Source organism: Falco punctatus (assembly GCF_963210335.1).
Source record: "Falco punctatus genome assembly, chromosome: 2".
NCBI classification, from domain to species: domain Eukaryota; kingdom Metazoa; phylum Chordata; class Aves; order Falconiformes; family Falconidae; genus Falco; species Falco punctatus.
The window spans coordinates 32,352,700-32,375,681 of NC_137581.1; the positions used below are offsets into that span (position 1 = coordinate 32,352,700).

The following is a 22,982-nucleotide window of genomic DNA, read 5'->3' on the forward strand; positions in this document are numbered from 1 at the left end:
CAATGAAAAAAGCAAAGCAAAGCTGGACATTAAAAGAAGATTCACCAACATGGTCAACATTTGAATTATTTTTCACTAACAAAGTGTTTAGTAAACATAATGTAATTTAAGTTCTCAAGTTCTAAAATCTCTGCTATTTAGACACCAAAAAAATAAGCAGGAAAAACATACTTGCACAGCTGCTATCACCTAGACTTCTTTATTTTGCCATCAGATGTTTTACATATTAAGAATGAATCACAAGGACCAAATTTTAAATAAGAGATGGTAACTGTGCAGTCCTCCTTTCTCTAGATTGTTGCACTCAGGTTATCTAAGAACCATTTTCTGGAAACAGGCATTGAATACAGTCAGTGACCATGAAAAAAAAATAATCTACAGAGAACCTGATCATCAAAGTATCCAAAATTAGTGGAAGACAAAATGAAAGCTAATTATATCCCTACCCCCAGAAAAAGAGTAACCCATTTTCATCTTACTACAATAAAGAAAGGGTTCACTAAAGAAGCACGATGAAATAAAGTAATAATACTACTCACGCTGACACTTGGGGAAAAGAGATAAAAACTTGTGGTTAGTAATCTAGGAGATCACATACTAAGTTTATAGTTAATACTGCTCTCTGTTACAGTCACCTCTAACACAGTCGCTTTGTATTACAACATGAACACCTTTTCGCCTAAAGCAACAACTACCAGAGCAGTACGATAATACCAGCCTGCTCCGTAAAGGTGGAAAAGCCTAAAAATTAAAAGCACCTTGATGTAGAAAGGAAGAGAGAAGCAACGGTGGGCAAACACCTGCTTCTCTACTACAATGCTCTAGTACATAATGTGTGCATGGGGGGTGTGATTACTATGAAATATTACTACATCTGGAAATCTAAGTCTGCTCTCCCTGAATAATGCAGAGAGTGATTACTTCGACACCATGTATTTTGAAATTATTTAATCTAAAATTTCTTGGTTTGATTGAAACTAAATCCTTGAAAGGAATTAGAATGCCATACTTTTCTCAGTAGTTCTGAATGAAACAAAGAAAACTTGATTAAACCACTTCTGGTTTTACAGAGTCCTAAGGTTTATGGTCAAGAGACACAACATGGCAAATTTGTCTGACCTCCTGTGTATCACCAACAGATAAATTTTACCTTCTTTCTTCTGTGTAAAACCCAGTAACTTACGTGTGGCTACAGCGACTCTAATATTGCTGCTGAATTTCTAATATGAATTTGGCTTCAGCTTCTAGCAGTTGATTCTTCTTATGACTTTCTATACTATGCTAAAGGGCCTTTTAGTACCTCATGTTTCCTCCCTTATAAAGTACTTACACATTGTAATCAAGTCACTTATCAATCATATTTTCAATAAGTAATTCATGCTCATGCATTATGTCCCCACAAGGCATTTACGCCACACTTAAATCAGTCTTGGGTCTCTTAGCTGCACCTTGTTCAATCCTGCAATGACGTTCTAAGAATATGGAGACCAGAAAACAGATGTAATTAATACTACTGTACTGGCCTTACCAAAACCATGTATGGAGGTTAGATAACAGATACAGGAGCTGGAATTTCTCTCACCTCACTTCAGCCATCTCAAGGTTATTCAGCAGAATCTCTGAATTCAGCTGAGAGAGGGAGGAAGGGAGACTTTCAGAAGAAAATCAGTCCTATCTCTTTTAGGATTCAATGATGGCCCTGTGCTGGTGGGGTTTTTTGAGTTTTGGTTGGTTTTTTTTTGTGGGGTGTATGTGTGTCTGTCCCATGACTGTGCTTCATGTTTAGACAGCTAAAAATGGGTTAAGATCAATTTGTCTCTAAAAATCAATCTCTGTGGGTTGATGGAGCTCACTGGCTATTATATCACCAATACATTTATTCTGAGTCTTTTCTAAGCCTCACATTTTACCTGCACACTCTGCATTCCCTGTTCCTAAGTGTATAATTGCCTTTGTCTTGATTAAAATGCATTGTCTTTAACCAGATTCTGTGAATTGAGTGATCTCAGTCACACCATGACAGTCCTGTCATAGTTATTCACTATCTGACCAGCATTCGTGTCAATCATGACACATTTTATAAGCAGTGATTCTCACTTACTACTGTCCCTCTTGCTAATCCTTGAGGAAGCCCTTCAAACTCCAGCCCGAGTGGCTTCCTACTGATAATTACCTTCTGATAACTGCCAGCCAGTTTTTAATCTTGTTCTGTGCTTGCTATTATTTTTTTTTTAGACATAAATCAGAACATCACAAGATTCTAAATTATGTGCAATACGAAATGCTAAGCAGGCTGCAAACACGCTGTTACTTTAAACTTGTAATCTCCGAAATAAACAAAATTAGGTTTGTTTGACCAGATAAACCTTTCCATAAAGCCACATTTGCTAGCATTCATTATATTTCTGATCTTTTCTACCTTTTTAACTCCATGACAGTTTTTCCATTAGTTTCTATGGTTCAGGTTCAAGGCTAACTAGCCTACACTCATCTGAGCCATCCAGCCCAACCTCCCAAACACCACACATGCTGCTATCAACCTCTCTGCACCTGGCACAATTTTCAAACTATTCTTAAGTTTAAAGAATCAGGATCAGCGAACCAGATAGCTCCCACACACCAACTATTTAGGAAATGAACCTGCAAATTAAACATGCTTATCCTTAGTAATATCTTATCTCTGATGTCTTGGCTAATGCCCTCTTTTAATTACCATTGATCAGGTTTAGCTTTTTTTAGTTCCAGTCACTTTACAGTACATGGCTGCATGCAGTCTTGCAGCTAAGCTAGGCTGCTGTCAAAGCTCATCCACTGTCCAAAAGCCAAGGTTTATGTCCCACTTCCCCTGGATCCTCTTGGGGATTTTAACACATCCAGAGAACCTCGCAGGATAAATATGCAAAGATGCATGCACACCTCTGGATACAAGACTGTAGTGGGGGAACACGGTTTTTACTCCCTTCTCAGCCTAATTAGCCCTCATTCACCAAACTCAAGTTCCAAGAGTTGGGTCCGTCTTCACTCATTGCAGGACCAGAGCTGCAATAAAAAGACACCCAAAGCGCCACATGTCTGCCTTGTTATTTCCATAGTCACATCAGCCTAGAAGCCAAATCACTAAGGCATGGAAGTACCAATTCCCTGTTAAAAATACCTACTCAAAATAAAGCAGTAGTAGAAGATAAATGAATAGGTCTGGAAGACTAGCTAAGACCAGTGATCAGAAGGGAAAACAAGACATTTTGCCAAGCACCTTACACTCTCCGTTGCCCTATGTGGAGTGGCAGGTACAAGCACACCGCGAGTGCAGCTCTGGACAGGCTGGTCTACATAACCTATAGCTTCATCATTAGCTGCCAAATGTGTGCTCACCCTGACCTCCCTGCCTGAATGCCCCGGTGCCAATTCATAAAGGAATTTCAACTGTTGGCTCTTCCAATGAGATGACAGGGAGACACGCTGTGGAGACACTGACTCCAGCTTCAAATCCTGCTAACAATCATCATCAAATGAACAGAATGTGGTTAAAATGCTTAAGGCAATCTTAATAAATTCACTGAGGAGAAATTCACTGGCATTGTGTAGAAGATGATCTGATAGGGGGTGTTTTTTTGATTGGGTGGTTTTTAGTTTTGGGTTTTGAGAGAGAGACAGACAGAGAGAGAGAAAAATGGACAGGCTTGGAGATTTTTAATGTATTAGTTTTCTAGTCTGACTGCACCCAGCTCCAATTTCCAGCCGCTGGATCTTGTTAAACCATTGACTGCTAAGTTGAAGAGCCTGCTATGAAAGTATTTCTCCCATCCAAGCACTTATGTACTCTCCACATTGATCAAGCCTAATAAAAATAAATCATGTTTTCTTGAATCTTCCATTAGGCCTATTTTTCAGCTTCTTAATCATTCTTATTGGCCTAAGAAAGTTCAGTTCATGAACATCTCTCCCAAGACACTGTCTCTCACAGCCAGACTTGACAGCACATAGGATAGGATCTAGAGTTTACCAGCTCCTGCTCTTTGTGAGCAGTGCCAGGGAAGTAGGAGATGAAGACCTGCCTCAGGATGCACAATCCCCAGGCAGCAGAAAAAGTGGAAGAAAGTGCAGTAAGGACAGGCTATGGTCATGCATGCCTCCAGTTCCTCAGCAGGCAGAAGTTGGGCTGTTGCTTCCCAGCATCCAAGTCAGAAGCCCTGGTAGTTCCCGCTACCCACTGATACTGCTGTACAGCTTCCCAGGCTACTGCACGTGATGGCTGGACAAGAGGCGGCCCCCTCCTCCTATACCAGACCTCAGCTCTGCTCTTCCAGATGAGAGGCGTTCTGTGGCACCTCTCTTCCATTCAAAGGGCAGCCTCAAGACTGGTCCCCTTTTCAGGCCACCCTTCCCTGGTAGCTGCACAGCTAGAGAATAGTATCACCTGGTCTTGGCACTCCCTTACTTAGGTAACCAAAGATACATACATTTGTTTTACTGCCCACTGCACACAATGATGACCTCACGTTTAGTTGCCAATAGCTTTTCATTATACGTAGGACAGAGCTGCCCTAATCCTCCTGCAAACATATGTACTGCAAGCCCTGTCTAGAGCGTATTCCTGGGCATATAAATTTCATATTTGGTCACATTAAAATGTTAACCTAACCATCTATCTAAATGGTTCTGCATCAGCAATGTATCTCCTTATTGATTACGTTCTCAGTCTGTATCATCTCCAGACTTAATCAGTAACTACCCCCTTCTTGATCACTGACTAAAAATAAATAGGACCAAGAACCAAACCACAGCAACATTTTAGTGATAGCTCTCTGCTTAACATTTTGCCAGCTTGAAGCCTGCAGATAATTTTTGTATAGTTAAATGAAAGGGAAACTAATACAGTATATACTATAATTCAAAATGACAAATGAGACATATTGAAAGATTTAACAGAAAAAAGCATCACCTGCTTTGCTGAACAAATTGTAATCAAAAAAAAAGGGGAAACCTTTTGGCACAATCCATTTTCCCTCCACCCACATTGATTACTATCAGATTACTCTCCCTTAATTTTTATCTGATTGACTTCCAAATCAGATGTTTTACTGGGTTTTGTACAGTCCCTTTTTGTTTTTAAATACCTGGGCCATCCAATTCACCTTTCAAATACTGGCACCGCATTTTCTTTTTCAGTTTTGTAGAACTGCAGTGCTGAAAAATTATTTAAAATATCAACAGCAACTGTTGAGTTTCTCAGACAGCTCTTTTAAAAGTCCTGAATGCAAATTGTTCAGACTTGCTGATTTGAAAATCTTCTATTTTAATTAGAGTGTAGAGCTTGTCTTCAATAGCTGTTAATCAATGTCCTGGAGTTATTATTGAAATGAGAATGTCCATGCTACCAACACTGTGAGACAGTAGCTATTGAATGGTTTAATTGTTCAACAACCTGGCCAATCTTCTGTATCACAGCATTAAATAACTACCAAATTGCCTCAATAACCCAAACAGATTTCATTAGCATGGCTTCCTAATACACTTCAAAAATTCTCTACCTCTTATAGTTGAGATTTTTCCTCCTATCCTTTTGTACTGTAATAAATAAAAGTAGCTGTTTTCTGTAACTCCAGTCATTTTTACTGATGGTAGACTCTCAGTGAAGCTGATGCTGTTTGGACATGTGAGTAAGCTGAACCATTGGTAAAGCACAAACTTTCCTGTGGTGTGCTCTAGTTTAGTGTGCTCAAGCTTCCAGACCAGGAGGTTCAGGAGAAGGGTGAAAGTTGAGGAGTAAAGTTATTTTCCAGAAGGAAACATGTAGGACAGAATGAGGAGCAGATGCTTATCCCCTTCCTCCTTGGATTTGTTCTCCTGTGTAGCTGACAGACACCAGCACTGCATTTTCAGTCTCCAGGACAGCTTGTCTGACCAAGAAGAAACTGAAAAGCTCTGTGGATTGCCCTCCTGCTGCTGCCTTAAGGGTGAGTAACTTGGAAATGGAGTCCTACTACTACCACCACTCTCTTGTGTGCAAGAGCATGTAGTATATTTTGACTTAATCTGGAACCAAAACAACATCCTTTCAGTTGCTGGATTCCACTGTTATTCCTTACTTGAATGGCCAATCCCAGCATACAGGTGGCACTAACAATTTGTAAAGCAGCAGTCACTTCAGGATTGCTAGCTACTGACACTGGCAGGCAGGATACTTCAGCTGGTTAGAGCCAGCATGGGAGAGCACGCAGCAGCAGGTTGCTCTGTCTCAACGCAAGTGGGAAGCCAGAAGACCCAGGATGCAGTGGGTACATCTCAGCTATCACTGGTGCACAACACAAAGACTCTTGGAGCACAAGAATGGTCAAAGTCTCCAACTAGGTTGCAAAAAACACTTGCATGCTTTTACCAAAACGAATGTTTCTATGATCTTCCAGTGCATGGACAAGGGACAGATAAAAGAAAATCCAGTTCCTCTAGGCATAGCTACACCTTCAGAAAAACATGAGCTATAGGAAACCACTCCACTGAAACTACATGCACTGCAATACCATATGCATCACCAAGTACACAGGAAGAACAAGGGCTCTTTGGAAAAGTAGTCTTGTAGTATGGCACAGAAAATGGAAAATTTTCACAAAGATATGCCAGGCTTTAATTTTGTGTTACACATGACTGTCAGTTGCAGTGAAGTAAAGTTACATGGGTTTGTGGTGATGAAAATTTTACAGCAGCCCTACACTTCTCAAGTCTGAAAGGTTTAAATGTAAATATTCATGATCTCCACAGAGTACATTTTCCACATCAAATCAATCCTGAATATTTTATCATACAAACCACTAAAATGATTTTGCATGATCTTTCAAAGAATACTTACTCGTTCACAAAAGTGGAAAACTTCAACTGCAAGTGTTAGAACGTTGAGAAGATGATGAGCATGAAAACCTAAGTGAGCAGATACTATTCTGTAACTGCTGTCGCTTAAAACGTAGACAGCTTAGTTGGCCCCAAAAAATTACGTATCTTTTACAAATCCCAGCTCTCCTTGGAAATCCCTGCTTACTGGTGCTAGGACATTCCTAATTCACCTTCAAAGTATTTCAAGATCCCTGTATAACATGACTGAACCACAGAAATCATTCTCTTAGGGTCTAACAGCCACTAAGACCGTTCAACATTGTAGCTATGCAGAGTTTAAGCACATTAACTGTGTTTCCCATCAGTCAACAATAAAATGAATTTGAATGGTGTCTCCTGTAATGGCAAAAAAAAAAAAAAATCATACTTGAAACTAATTGGCTCTTATTTTCTCAATTATTCACCCAATAATTGTGAAAGGAGTTAATTCTGAAAAAAGCCCAAATGTGTAAAAATTAGAAACTCATTGAAATCTCTTTGACTGAAGTTATACTAAACATATCAATGGCATCAAAGAGTTAAAACTAAACCCATGACTAATTCCTGATAAATCAAATCTAATGAATAATATCTGCTTAATGTATCACATATAGGAGCAGAAAAATTCAGCTTGTCAGTGCTAGGGATACTGTGGCAAGGAGAATAGTAAGTAAAAAGAAGTGCATTTATTTCTACTAGATTCAGTTTTAATTAATAAAATATTACAGTGATGACTCTACAGTATCGATAAACAGCCTTAGAGACAGTGAAAGCAGTAGAAATAAAATATTTAGAAATAGAGCAGAAGAATAATCTGACTTTTCACTGCTAACCAGGCAAAGCAGGAGACATCCACCTGTAAAGTGAAAAATATATCTTGAAAAAGATGGGACTTCCTCCCCAGGTCCAGCCCAAGGTAAGTGCCTGCTCCCGCCCGTGCTGGGGAATGCATGCTGCAGCTCCCACCGCTTCTCAAGGAAATACACAGAGATGTGTGGAGAGCTTTCCCTTTCCTGCTCCAGGCTGAAAATGTTTAAAGGGGAAACCTTTTTCTAAGAGGCAACCGAGAGAGAGCCTTAAAGCACAAATTCATGGAGATAAGACAGCCATTTGATTCAAGTGTGCTCTACTGATGTTTCCCCCTCCCCATACCCAAGTGTTGCTAAGCTATAATGTTATGTGATGTTCAAAGCTATCTGTAGGCACACTAACCCTTTGTTCCACAGGGCAGCTGATTTACTTCTATTGAGAAAGAACAAACTGATGCTAGATAGCCTTGGAGACTTAAAAAACATCACCAGTATAAAATAGTAAATCCCCTCTCCAAAACGATTTTTATTTATGGCACAGAGAAAGGCAAAAAGCAAGACCTAATCAGGCTGTGGTTCTTAGGTTGGCGCGGATACTCCCATTGACTGCAAATGGAAGCTTTCATCTCACAAACTTAAAACAGACCAACAAGTCCTCAACATCACTTCCAGGTTATCTTCTGTGAAAACAACTTACCACCGTGCATGTGTCCGATAAATGAGGAATATGTATGTGCATGCATTCCATAGATGACACCCCCCTTGTACAGACAGGGACACCTTTCCTTTCACTGCTGTCCTGCTGTATGCATCAGGTACTGTAATCAGTACTAAAAAATGTGAAAAGATGCTTTGTGAAAATTAAAATCCTTGAAACATAAATGAAGCTACCTGTTTAACACTGTAAGCACTAAACATGATTTGGCCAGCTGATACTTCAAATATATCTTAAAGTATTAAAAATAAGGTGTCTTTTAGAATAGTAGTATGCATTTCTGTGAAGAAGCCCCAAAATGACAAAAACTTCTTAAGAGTTAAAGGAAAAAAAGAGACAAACAGTTGTTATACCCTTCTTCCCTTATACAGTTAAATGCAAATTCTCTTTTACAGTCATATTCCTGATATCTCCCTGCATACACAGCTGATACGCCACCTACTGCAAACCCGAGCTGACAGTCGCAGCAATGCTAGCAGCATTTCCATTCCAACATCGTGCCGGAGCTGAATAAAGGTGCTTTTTGGAAAAAAAAAAAAAAAAAAAGAAAAAAAATCTCTTTGCAAGCTGACAAGAACAAAGCAAGATAGCTGGCTTTTTGTCCTAGCTTTGATAATGGAGAGAAAAATAAACAGAAGAGAAAAGGAATGTGAAGAAAAACACAGCAACTCCGAAGGCTCTGAGCAAGACAAGGACTATAGAACGTCTCTGATTACTCTGAATGTTGGTGGCTATCTATACATCACACAAAAACAGACACTAACCAAGTATCCAGACTCTTTTCTGGAAGGAATCATAAATGGAAAAATAATGTGCCCGTTTGATGCAGACGGTCATTACTTCATAGACAGAGATGGACTCCTTTTCAGACACATTCTCAACTTCCTCCGAAATGGAGAACTTCTCCTACCAGAAGGGTTTCGAGAAAATCAACTTTTGGCACAAGAAGCAGATTTTTTCCAGCTTAAGGTACTCTCGGATGCAGTGAAATCACGGTGGGAGAAGGAACAGCTAGCATCTCGAGAGACTACTTTCCTGGAAATAACTGACAGCCACGACCGTTCACAAGGACTTAGAATCTTTTGTAATGCTCCTGATTTCATTGCAAAAATAAAATCCAGAATTGTACTGGTGTCCAAAAGCAGGCTGGATGGATTTCCAGAGGAGTTTTCAGTATCTTCAAATATTATTCAATTCAAGTACTTCATAAAGTCTGAAAATGGTACGCGACTGGTACTGAAGGAGGACAACACCTTTGTCTGCACCCTGGAAACTCTTAAGTTTGAGGCTATAATGATGGCTTTGAAATGTGGATTTAGACTGCTGACCAGTCTGGATTGTTCGAAAGGGTCAATTGTTCACAGTGATGCTCTTCATTTTATCAAGTAATCACAAAGGCAAAGGAAGCGAGCATGCAGCCAGTAAACCTCCTTGACTTGCAGCCTCCTGGCATCACAAATAATGTATCTAACTAGCTTTGTACCACAGAGCTCGGCTGCTAATCAATTGATGTGAGCTAATGGTATGTAAATCTCATAATGACATCCATCTCTGGCTTACTTAAGCTGAATGAAAATTTTATGCCTGAATTTAATAAAAATTATCTGCTAAACATTGTAAACACAGATTGAATGCTTTATGCTATTTGTAATACATGTTTTCTCGATGCAGTCTTTCAACCAGAGTGTAGCTGAATTTTTGTGTACTTGTATGACTAACATGCATACACCTAACTGCTCTGAACAGCAGTGAGAGTATTTTCATAAGCAGGCTTAAAATATGTTTTGCTTATAACATTCAGAACAGATTTTAACTGGAATAAATGATTTTGAATGTTCATTAGTATTTATGCTAATCTGCTAATCTATTGTACTGAATTTGCAAAAATTGAGATTGCAAGAGAGTTTAGAATTAACCAACTTGATTTTAAAGTTAAATGATGTATCAACTTACTTAAAACCAAATTTATAGCTGTGTTACTACACCAATAATAATTGCCAAAACATGTAAATGAACAAAATAAGGAAGGGGGGGCGATTAGTTCTATTATGGGAGATTAGTTGCATCTGCACAGAATGTTAAATTTTCTAATTATATATACATGTCAAATGGCTAATAAAAATACTTGACATAAGGTTTCATACAACAGGTGTCTAGCAATGACATCCCACAATGCTAAAGTCACTATTTCCTACTAATAATTTGTGCTCGTAAGGACAGGCAAGGAACAGAGCTCTTGCTTTGCACAATGGCTTACCAGAAGCAACTAGTACTATTAGTTTTGAATACACCACCCACTGGCACCTAAGATGCACCACTTTAATAGAAAAATACCTTCTTTCTCCTCATATCCACTATTTATCAAATCTTTCCATTTATATTTTAAACAAAATTTTAATAGCATCTATGGAACAACTGTAACTAATTTAACCACAGGCATTTCTAATTTAACCACTCCACAAAGATGGACTGAAAAATCATCACATAAGGCAAAAAGAAGCTGCACTAACTCCAAGTTTAAGCTTTGTCCATAACTGAACCCAACCATCATTCACAGTTCACATGAACCCAAAATTCAAGTAAAATGCTATTAAAGAAAGACAAAACAACCAAGTAGTTTCTCAACTTCCCCAAAACATCAGGATAAGAAAAAATATTAAGGATGTCAACAAAATGCAATACACTCCATACTGGAAATGACGACCAAGGAAAACAGCTGAGAAGTTTTATTGCACATTTCAGAAACAAATCCATCCTTAGTAGTAGTGGCCAAGAATGTAAATGCAAGTTCTACTTATCCTTCAACACAAAATTCTATGTCACTTGTAACATACAATAGGTGGTATTAACTAGGTCCCCCACTAGAGGTGAATTGGGAGAAGAAGTCTACATCTTCAGACCAGGTAGCAGTGACTGGAACATATTCCAGTATGATTTTATCAAATGGAGAAATCCAGCCTCTCCAGAATACTCCACCAGAATGATCCCACTGTCTAGAAATGACAAACTTTCCTATCCAGTCTCCATGTTACAGGCTTACAGATCACAAAAGATGTGGTTCTAAGCGGAACTTTTTCAAACTGAATTATTTAAAAATCAGATCACTCTACATTTCAGGCACACAAGCTGAAGAACTGTTCACATATCCCAAAACTTCTCTGAGTTTATCTAAATGCATTAACTACCTACAAACAAAAGACATATAGTAAAATACAGTTCTTTACACAAAACATCACTGTGTGTCATCCTCCCTCCTTTCCCTAGCCACAAGTTATTTTCAAATTGGTATCTTCAAAAAAAAAATCTGCATTAACCACTAATCTTGTACATACAAGAATCTGTAAGACTTCTGTGAGAAGTAAATGTGAAAGCTCCCCTAAAAGAAGTCTAAAAATCCTGCTGATCTTCTAGGACAAGAACTGGAAACACCATCACACAGAATAATTACATGAAAAGCCCTTTATGAACACACAATTCTCTACATGAGCAAGAAAAAGTGACAAGACAATCTAAAAAAGCTCCATAACTGATCTACAAGTTTTAAAGAAGCCTGTTCTTAGTGCTGTCAAATACACAGCCTGCATAAGCACAGAGTCTGGAGGAGGCTGCTGCTCCTAGGATGTCAAATCATCCGTTTTCACTTAAACACTTTTGGTTATAACCTTCACTTGTAATTGATCTTTGATTGAGATTTAAAATGTCATTGCAGTTGAAAATAAAAAAGAAAAATACCAAAAATCTATTTTGATTTCAAACAATCAATATACTTACACATTAATCAAAATATATTATGGTTGCTTGCTTTTCAGTTGGGCTCTTATAATGCCAAACATCAAGGAAATGTTAGCACTTCATATCAGAAAGCAGTACTAGTTTTTCATCATAGCATGACTTCACTCATGAAAAAGCAGTACAGAATTGGACGGGTCTGCATTTATTGTAGAAAATACTTTTAAAACATAAGCTATTCACAAGCTGGTAACCGTGGGTAAAATTCAAACTATCTGAAACATCTTCTAAGAATATTCTATAGCTATTCTTAAAAGATTTACAGGAAGGCTTTTATTTGCCAGGCTTTTGGTTCAAAGTACCTACTTCCCTCAACCTATGAAAAAGAAAGAGAACCTGAAACCTCTTTTTCTTCTTTTTTTTTTTTTTAAGTGAAAATGTACATCTCTAATCATTAGTAAAAATAAATTCTAGTGGTGTTCTATTTTTCTTATTTAAAATTCAGTGTTTCATTACCTTAAATACTGTTCACTGCATTTTTAAAAAAATGTTTCTGTGTAAATAATACTGACATCTGTGGTATACATGTAAAGTCACCTGCTGCAACACTAACTTCAATCTTGTCTTCTTTTCCCATTTTCATGAGCATCCATACATTTTCACAGGTGTCAGGGTTTGAAATTTTAATATGCCATCTCTGATTGAAGGCACCTCACTCAGCTGTTTGATTGACACAGCAGAAACAGAAGATAGATGAGGGTAAAAAAAATTATTCTCTTCCCTGTTCACATTGAAGAAATCCACAACTATGTGGAACCACACCATATCAGTTATAATCAGACACTTCAAACCAGTTTGAAACTTGAATAATTTTACAAACCAGCGGGGGTGCATGTCTTCCTTTGGTATATGAACAAAATGACCACATAAAACCTCCACACTATGAATAATGTTTCCTTTTTACTCCACAAATATACTAAATATAAATATATTTTGCATATGTTCAGTCACTTATGTGGATACCTGTGCTACACCACTGTAGGGTGTGCCAGAAAAGGTACCCAGTTATAGATCAGTTACTTCTGTCTTCTCTTCCAAGGTTGGAAATTTCACATTCAATACTACTATGACAAGGAGAAAGCCACAAAAACAGGTTCTTAAGTCTGAAGTACTAACAGTTGTTCTAACAACATTTCTTAGAATACGATGTGCACGTGAAGTATTTCTACTCCTATTTTTCTCATCAAGACTTGGGTTACAATGAACTTATTGGAACAGTCCTACAAGCAGGGAGGAACAACAATTTCCATAATTTCTCTGATGATCTTCAATTGCTTGTAGGTGTAAAAAGGAGCGTCCTCCCCCTTCCCCAAGGAGGCACTTAACCTGCTCCCAGGCTCAGTCAGCTCCACTTGCCTCCCTGCCTGTTTTCTTGGGTGAGAAAAGGGACCACCGTGCAGAATGGGCAGAGAGAGTTGAAGGCAGGACTGACCCCCCATACACTACAAAAAGAATATCCTTGCCTCTATTAATTCCTTGAATGACTGCTCATGAAAAAAAAATATATATAGCTGCCCAAAAGACCAAAATACCCACACTTGGATGCCCAGCATTTCCATTGGTGGAGGAGAAGCCAAGGGCTCTTTTATCACACTTAGCAATGCACTGGCATGGGTACCAACTATTTGGTTTACACATAGGACAAAATCTAAGACTGGCTGCACTACGTCAGACTAGCCCAGCATCCCCTGGTGACTGTGAACTGTTTCCACCTCCTGATCCTTCACATCTCTGGGCAGAATCCCCATTTTTGATCCTTTGACCCTCACAAACTTCCCCTTATCTTGCTGCCCACCTCCTCCCATCAAACAACTACTTTTCATTTTTCTTTCACCACACCCCTCCCTTTCATCAGGCAGGTTCTGGGGCTTTGTTAGGTATGGCCAGTAAAGAATATAAAACCAGAACAAACATATATGATGCTCCCTTGAAGTATTTCCTCAGTCTCCAGCCACTTACTGTGCAGTGATTTCTAGAGCCAGATGTGGCTTCTGGAGGTAGCCTTGATGCTGTGAAATACACAGGCTGTGCAACATCAAATTACAGCTCCAACTCTTCACCTACATCACCTGCTCACCCACTGACCAGTGTTTCACAGCATCATAATTGCACTATTGACATTTTCAAATAGTCATGTCTTATTTTCAATTGTCTTTTTGGATTTGTGCCTATTACAACTGTGTAAGTGACAATTGGTCATTTCTTTTCTACAGTAGGTAATACTTCTCTAGATCCTAAAGGGGGGGGGGGGGGGGAATTACATCATCATTTGCAGCAATCAGTGGCATTATTATTTTCTCCTCTTACATAAAAGCATTACAAGGTTTCCATTCAATAAGATGAGAACAGCTTAAGAAAATGATCTTCCTCCTTCTCTCCCCATTAGTATACAAGCAGAACAAGGGCAGGCAACAAATATTACAATTTAATAACAGCAGTGCCTCGACCATTAATTTATTTGGGTAGAAGGGTCACATTGCCCTAATTCTGTTGACTAATGGATTGGGGATAAAGGGGACAAGTTAACTTGGGTCTATGACAAAATAAATATTATTTTCTTAGGCTATAAGTATTTTATCTTTGCTAAATAACTACTGCCTAACCCTAATTTTGTCTTCTGTCCCACAACGCAGGGGAGAAATTCTTAGATTGACAGGAAAATGACTATTAGTTAAAAACATGAAGGTATTTTCATATGAAGAGACAGGCTTGCATAGTTTACTAGGTTGAAACAAAAGCAATTGATATGGCACAAGAAATTTAAGACTAGAAAATTCCATTATGGTTTTTGACGTAGGCATTCTGTAAGTCCTACGTACTTACAGGTATATTACAGGGAACATTGTCTCAAAACATTGTCTCTATAAATCATCATAATTCACAATAAAATGCCAGAAAACAAGAAGTGCAGCAGGCACTGGGGAAGGCAGGAGGGAGATGTATGATGACACCTGAGGAATGTGGACAGGCAAGCACTTGGAAGAAGAAAGTGCAGCTGCCTTTCTGAAAGAAATTGCGTAATATCCTGTAGAACTAGACAGTTGATTTCTTCTCCTAAAAATGTGTGTAGTAGGAGTACCACACACAGCTAAAGCAACAGTCTCCTAAAAAGCTGTTTCTATCTGCAATGATAACAGTTTAACATCATTGCCATTATCATTTAACACTACATTGTTCATTTTAAGCTTCACAAAAGCATACTGCTCTGCCATTTCAGAAACAAAACCATTCACAAAGCTGGTACAATAATTACAGCTGTAAACGGCAGCTACTCATTTAAAACACTGTTAGGACATGATGACATGCAAGTTCAACATGTTAAGGTTTCAAAATCAATTAGAAGATGACTGTTATAAATTGAGCCATTCTGAAGATCCGTAAACTTCTGATAATGTTAAAACTCACTACAGTATCGCCTGTGTGGTGTGACTTTGGGGGACATAATCTTCATTTATAGTGAGTTCAGGAAACCCTCCATCTTTCTGGACATTAAAGGGAGATTCCACTAGTTGCACTCCCAAGCATTATTTCAGTTACCTGAAAAACTAGATCTCTACACTTTCCAGGATACATTGTTTTTTGCTTTTGACACCACACTACTCCAAGCTTTCAACAGCAGCTTTGTTCCCGGTATGGAAAGCTTGGCCAAAAGGAGGCAGCAGGTTTTCTTGCTCACGTCTCCTGAAGGGAGATTCAGTGTCCGGCGTAAGGGGGTGGCACTTCACCAGCCACAGGAGCACACACCAAGGGGATGAGAGTTCAGATTTAATAGCCCAAGGCTGCTTGCTAGGGAAATCCCCCAAGAAGATGAGGATCCAAGGAGCTTGCTAGAGCCATGGACCTGATGCTCAGGGAAGCCTGCAGTGCTGCAGTCCCCAAACAGTGAGGATGGGGAGGGAGCAGTGTGGCAAAAGAGCCTACTATACCCGAGTACCTAGAGACAAAGAGAAGGGCCAATCAACTCCGTGTCGGTGACCATCACCTGAGGGTCTTGGGTTTATGGAGGTGGCAGATGACCACCTAATGCAACACTGAGGTTGTACAACACAAGCAACATCTAATTATCCTGAAATTACTAAATTAAAAACAAAAATTGAACAAAACCCCCCCCAAAAACAAAATAAATTATTTTGGCTTGTCATATGTCAGATTTCAGAGAGGAAATTTTCTTTTTTTGCAGCAGGAGTCAGAAAAGTTCACTTTAAAAAAAATTTGTTAATAGAAAACCTTGAGCTACAAATCTACTGCTGCAGCTCTGCAGAAAGCTGCTTGTTAACTCAGAGGAGGTTCTTGATTCTGTACCATAGTGAACAGATGAAGAAAAAGAACAGGTCAGAGGTGGGTACAGACACTCTCAATTAAGAAAAAATTAAGCAAACAAACTATAGCAATGAACAGGCTAAGCATCAAAAAACGTAAACAGAACAAACAACTATAACACCAAACCCAGTCATTTATTGCCTCTCTACTACTTAAATAAAGCCTTCGGCAAGTATTAGGGATAAAGCAGTACATTTTCTCAATGCTAAAACTAGTAATCTCAGAGGAGACAAATTTAAGGTCCTCCAAGCCAGGCTGACAAGAATCAGCTAAACAGAGAAAAAGGTACTCTCACGTTAGGAGTCATATCAATACTAACTTTATCAAACTGAAGAGCAAATACTACTCTTTCCCAACAGGGCAAACATCTGACATGTAGGCTATTTTATGCCTTACATGAAGATAAAAGCCCACCTCTATAAGACTTTTCTGCCATGCAGATAATGATTTTAGGGTTTGCCCACAGACTACAGTGCAGAAATCCCTAAGACAACCTGTATGAGTAAGACAATATGCTGTAATGCAGCTACATGTTATTCCTGCTCCTGTATCACAGCTGTTGGCAAGATACTGGGGCTGGAAACCTCAGTAAGAGCACCAAATGAGCTCTGCTAGATTGTTTCTAGACTCAAGCATACAGAAAGCTCAGGTCGTACTGTGCTGCAGCCTCCAGTGCGCTCAGTGGCAGCTAGCAACCTTAAAACAGCTGCTCTTGCCTTTGCCTTCATTGCTTCTCCCCTCAGAAGTTAATTCCATGGTTAAAAGTAAGAAACTTCAACTATCCCTGATGCAAGCAGTGTAACAACAGTACAGAAGTGGGGGAAAAAAAACAAAGCATGACAAAAAGCAGAGTCTGAGAGTAACAGCACTGAAGGTCTGCTTGCTCAGTGTCATGACTCCAGCAAAGTAGCCAAAAGCAGATATCCATGAATCATAAAACCATAGAATCATTTATGTTGGAAAGACCTTTAAGATCATCAAGTCTGAAAGAAGAATGAATGAAGCCTAAGGACAGAGCAGCCATGCATGATTCTCCTACTGGGTATGGATCCCAGTGCCTACCAGGCTTTTGTGGCTTGGGGGTCTCTTAAATCAGATGTCCTCTCAATCTCAGTACCCTTCGGTGGATTACCTTTCACATATCTCTTTGGTGTCCGCTAAGGTCATGTAAGCTTTTAGCAAATACCACCTTCACATCCACATCTTCTGGCAACGAATTCAATAGCTCAATTACATGCTGAGTGCAGAACCACCTCTTTTTATTTACTTTGAAACTGCTTCCTGCTAGCTTTACATCTGCTACATGCCAGTCTTGTACTGGCCAAGGCAGCAAGCATTTGATCTCCCTCTGACCCTTTGATCCATCGTTCAAGGCTCTAATTTGCAATACGGCAAAGGTCTGAACGCATCAAATGTGATCGTGCTGGTAGATGGGTGAACTGCAATAATCAGCAAAATCCCTCACAGAAGACAAACACAATTTGTGGAGTCATGATCTGCAATGCCAAGCACAGCTGAAATTCCTGGAATTTCTTGAGAGTCAGAAGGGAAAACCAAGAACTCTAATACAAGCCAAAAGCATGCTTCTGCTTAGTGCAATACTTTGACAAGCTGGATGTGGACACTGCTGAAGGACAGTAACAGGCTCATAGGATTAATTCCCACTGGTTTATATTGGGTTCTATTCTCAGGATAGAGACTGCATGACAACAAATACATCGGTGCTGCTCAGGCAAACATAAATGTTAGAATATTCATACAGTATACTAAAATAAATAGCCGGACCCTATGGACACAAAGGCCATTTATGCAAGTTCCTAAAAATTTTTAACGCCAGTTAGTGCTGACCTACATCAAATCCATACCCTTTTTGCTGTTCGACCAGTGCGCCTTCCCTTTTTCTCCACAATATTTATTGCAACCAGTATGATAGACTTTGACTACATATACCTTAAAGCAGGAATTGTTGCTTCTTTGTGTGTTTAACAGCTACAAATGGAGTCTCATTAATGATTATGGCTCCTAGAAAACTACTAGGAAGCCTGTATTTGAAGTTTTGTTGCATTTATCTGTCAACAGAAATAGTTATATTTCCAAGACCAAAATTGTTTCTGTGGCTTGAAAATGGCAGATTCCGTAATTCAGTTATCTTCAAGACTGACTTTTGAGCTAGTATATAAATTAAGAATTACTGGTTTATTCCTCCTGAAGATCATTTTTCAGTTAGTTTCACTTTTGAAGTATAATAAATATACGTTAGCCACTTTGAAGAGGATGAAATCAAATGTGCATTTAGCAGCTTTATACAGTCCTGTGTCGTCATGTTAAGAACTCTGTGCCTTTAACAAAAACCTGCTGATTTTACCATATGCAGTTCAGTGTTTATCAAAGTGCTTACACTGAATTTATTTTAAATAAATTTTAAACACATGTATTTTCACCACCTGAATTTTTCATATTGCAACATCAAAAAAATGAAGCAAGTGTGATCTACAGACAGTTGAAGTGTTGTATATGTGTGTATGCAGTCAAATATGTACATTCACAACTGGCAACACTTTAATACTAGGTTCACACTATATTGTCTGCAGCAGCTCAGATAACTTACTCCTTTTAACCAAAGCCAAATAAGAAATGGTCCCAATGGTGCCTCTCCCTTCCTTAGAAGGCATTTGTACTACTCACTGGCAGGTTTACAGAAAAGAGATGACTAATACCTTGTCCAAATGCACGTTAAGTACTGAAGGCTGCTATTTGCTATAAACTTACATCAAAGGCTTCAAGAAATGACATTTGGATACAACAGTAGTTCAATTGCCTTAAAGAAGGTTCAGGAATTGCAACTAGCAGGTTGCACAAAACACTCCCTGGTGAACCCCTGAAGAAAACGGTGCATCTGTAGTTTATGTACAGAGCTGATACACTCATCTCACCACCCCCCATCCCCCTGACACCAACACTATACTTTCAAAACTACCTTCTCAGAGCTTAGGCAACATCATAATCCATCGCTGCCCCGGGAACTTTCATTTAATGCACTTCCAAAAGGACAGTACCCAATTACATTTGTTCCTACAGGTGAATGCATTTGTTTACCGTATCATTCTCAACAGACTACACAGGCTCAGGGCAGCAGCTTCTGGGGATTTTTATTGGGCGGGGGGAGAAGGTCGTACTTTAACTGGCACAAATGCTTGGTTTTCACAGCTTCTGTCACCACTGACAGCACTTACAAGTAGGTGCAAGCAAAGTCATAGGCAAACAGGAGCTACACACACATATTTGGGTTTAAATCCAATGCTCATCATCATACAAGAACAAGGAGAGACAATTCTCATTTCTCTTTTTCTTTAGCTGAGTGTGTAATTTGCTTCACTCCTTTCACATCTAACATAAACCAGCCTTCAGGCACTAAACAACATTGGTTGAACCACTAAGCACTGTTTATCACAAGCACTAATCAAATAAGATTTCTGTACAGAAAAAGTGATCTAAAATGATAACATGCAAGAGGAGCTCAAAATTACTTTAAGTAAACTGGTTTCACTTATGTCTTCATTCCTGAATATTTTGACCCTAACCATAGCATCATTCAAGATATTATGGATGCTAAAGGTTTACATGGACTCAACCAACAGGGATACTTCATAGAAGGAAAATCCATGAGGCCCTGTTAAACAAAACACCATCACACCTGGCTCTGGATCCCCCTGACCAGTGAATCACTAAAGGCTGGAAGAAGTATTCTGGGGAGGTATCACTATGCTTTCTGCATTGTTCTTATACTCTTCTCAAGGCATCTGCTATTGATTACCACTGAGGAAAGGATACCAGCCAGATTATCTTTGGTGGGACCCAGTATCATGTTGTCTGTCTCCAAATAGTATCCAGTAGCAATGCTGGTACTATCTCACCTGTTGGGATGTTGTAAGCCACTTACCAAAAATAAATGTGATTAAAAATGTCATACATAATACTAATGATTTGTGACATAAGAAATTCTGAAGACTGACAACACCCTCCTAATGTAAAAATGTGGGGGAACTTTTAAAAGAATATAAATAATATTTAGAAATCCTTTGATTTATCTCATTTACTGCTTTTATTTACTTTCTAACTACAAATAAACCTTAAATATTTTTATTACAGAAATACCTAAAAGCAGTCATTAGGGCCTTGTTATGCTAAAATGCTACGTAAATACATGAAAGACATCATCTTTGCCTCAAAAGTACTTATTGTAGGCCAAGATAAAGTAGATTAACAGCAAAATGGAGCACTCAATCTGAATTACTTGTGAGGCAGCCTGGAAAAGGTCATCTGAGTTCTGTGATGATTTTGAGAAAAAAAGCACATAAACACAACTGATGGCTGAGAGCCCTCCTTTAAATGCTCCAGTGTAAACCAACTATCACCACTCAGAAACTGAATCCACAACCAGCTTGATTCCGTCAAATGGGTTTAGCACTCATCTCAGCATATTTAAACAGCCCCCAGCATACAGTAATTCATTCTTCTGGCCGAAGCAAAAATACAAACAATTGAACATGTGACCACCTTACAGAATATTTGCAGAACAAGGAGACACCACGAGTGAAAAGCAGACAATTCAACCATTCCAATACAAACTGAAACAGAACACCCACCCCCCCCCCGAAGCCAAGCAAAACTAAGGGTGCATCCCTGCAACTGAAGATCATCAGAGAAATGCAATATAAGTATCAAAATTCTGATTCATTTTAACAGTTAAACCCTCAAGATCTGCTTTACATGAGACATCCCACAGCAGTGAGTCTCAGTTTTCAAGTGGCATAAAATACTAATCTCTAGAAAGCAGCCCTTCATAAGGTTAAAACCACACCACAATTAACATATAATCAGAGCGAACAGGTTTTAACAAGTAACTGTGAAAAACTGCAAGCTATAAAACACACCTTGAATTCAGTAAGTCGTCAGACTATAACATTTCTAGCACTAGTCTTTTGACATGCTTAAGCCAGTGTAACAAAAAGCACCTCAATATTATGAAGAATTCCCTCCTAGAAAAAACAACCCCCAGACCCTACTCCTAGCCAGACACAAAGTACACACTTTCAACAAGATTGAACACTGAAATTCAATTCAAATAAAAGTATTAGAAAAACCAGACATCTCCATGTTAAAGTGTTCAAAAAATTACTTTGAAGAAGACATTTTGAAAACCCACTAGCATTAGTCTTATGTTTAGGAATTGGTCTCTAAGCCAGGTCCATGAGACTCTTTCCAGTCCATCTGCTGTCTCTGCCACTCCCAAGTGCCAGCCCAGTCCCAGTACTGTTTAATCTGTGTGCATGAGAGGTAATCCTACTGACAAAACAGATTTACCTATATATTTTATATTAGATGTGTCTGGTTTCCAAGGTTCATGGGCTCTTACTAACAAACAGTTGCACTTATCTGTGCTAGTACATCAATGATATTTTTGTAACATCCCTTTTAACAAAAGCAGAAAAGGGGATTTTTATTAAACATTACTTGACACTGTAAGATTCTCATGCTGTTGTGTACCTGTCCAGGAATTTCAGTAACATAAGCCCAAAGGATTTAGCAGAAGAGAAGGGAGCAGGCCAGGAACACAGAGCCTTGACAGTTCTGCTGGAGCTGCTGGGGAATTGTACTTGCACGTACCTATGTTAGAATAAGACTTCCTGGACTGCCTCCTTCAGAGGCTGTAAAGGAAGCCTGCACAGACTAGCTCAGACCTGAAATAAAATCTTTAGATTCTGAAGGCTGATATCCTATCTGATATAAGCATGTTGCCCTTTTCACAAAAAAATACCAAAGGGCAATACTTCTATTGACTACTACGAACTGTGTAAAAAAACCACTTTTACTATAGCAACGGCAGTTTGAGATGCACCCTCAGAATTTTTACTGTACTTAAGACATCGTTGGACTGACTAATATGTAACTGGCAGGTAATAACCAGTGAACTAGCCATTTTTCACTCTTTCAAAAGAACTTCTAATTCTTTCACAAGAAAACTTTTTTCCATTAGAAAAACGGAATAAAGTACAGTACTAGAAGACTACTTTTCTGACTGCCTAGTCTATGCAATTAAAATCAAATAACAAAACATTTGGAAATTTGCTACAAACTTTCCAATCAAGAGGAAAGAATTCAAACTAAAAAATACAATGAACTTAAAAAAAAAGTTGAGAAATAAAAAAATTTAAATATTTAAAATAACATTCCAAAGAACATTACATTTCTAAAGCTTTCCCACATCATTTATTCCCTTTCTTTTACATAACAAATATTAATAATTTAAGCTTTTGGTTGCAGCAGAGAATCAGTTTATGAAATCATTTTTCAATTTTATGAAATCCGACTCTAGAAATGTAACAAAAAAAGACTCCTTACCAATTTCTTGATAAATAAAACTGAAAAGCTGCAGTCATAATTAATTTTCGTAGTGTTTCAAAGAAAAGCATCCATACTTA

General features: G+C 38.7%; 3 protein-coding genes across 3 annotated transcripts in view; 2 read left to right on the plus strand and 1 right to left on the minus strand.

Annotated features, from left to right (window-relative positions):
- Window positions 1–22,982, minus strand: part of GTF2F2 (general transcription factor IIF subunit 2) — an 87,933-nt gene that overhangs the window by 47,100 nt on the left and 17,851 nt on the right. The gene's annotated exons all lie outside the window — the stretch shown is intronic.
- Window positions 1–22,982, plus strand: part of NUFIP1 (nuclear FMR1 interacting protein 1) — a 127,176-nt gene that overhangs the window by 12,782 nt on the left and 91,412 nt on the right. The gene's annotated exons all lie outside the window — the stretch shown is intronic.
- KCTD4 (potassium channel tetramerization domain containing 4) lies at window positions 4–22,977 on the plus strand. Its single transcript, XM_080376777.1, has one exon. The coding sequence runs from the start codon at window positions 9,007–9,009 to the stop codon at window positions 9,778–9,780; it is 774 nt and encodes a 257-aa protein (XP_080232903.1). The 5' UTR covers window positions 4–9,006; the 3' UTR covers window positions 9,781–22,977.

Coding starts and splice junctions, on each gene's coding strand:
- KCTD4 (XM_080376777.1), top strand. CDS start 9,007: ATGGAGAGAAAAATAAACAGAAGAGAAAAGGAATGTGAAGAAAAACAC.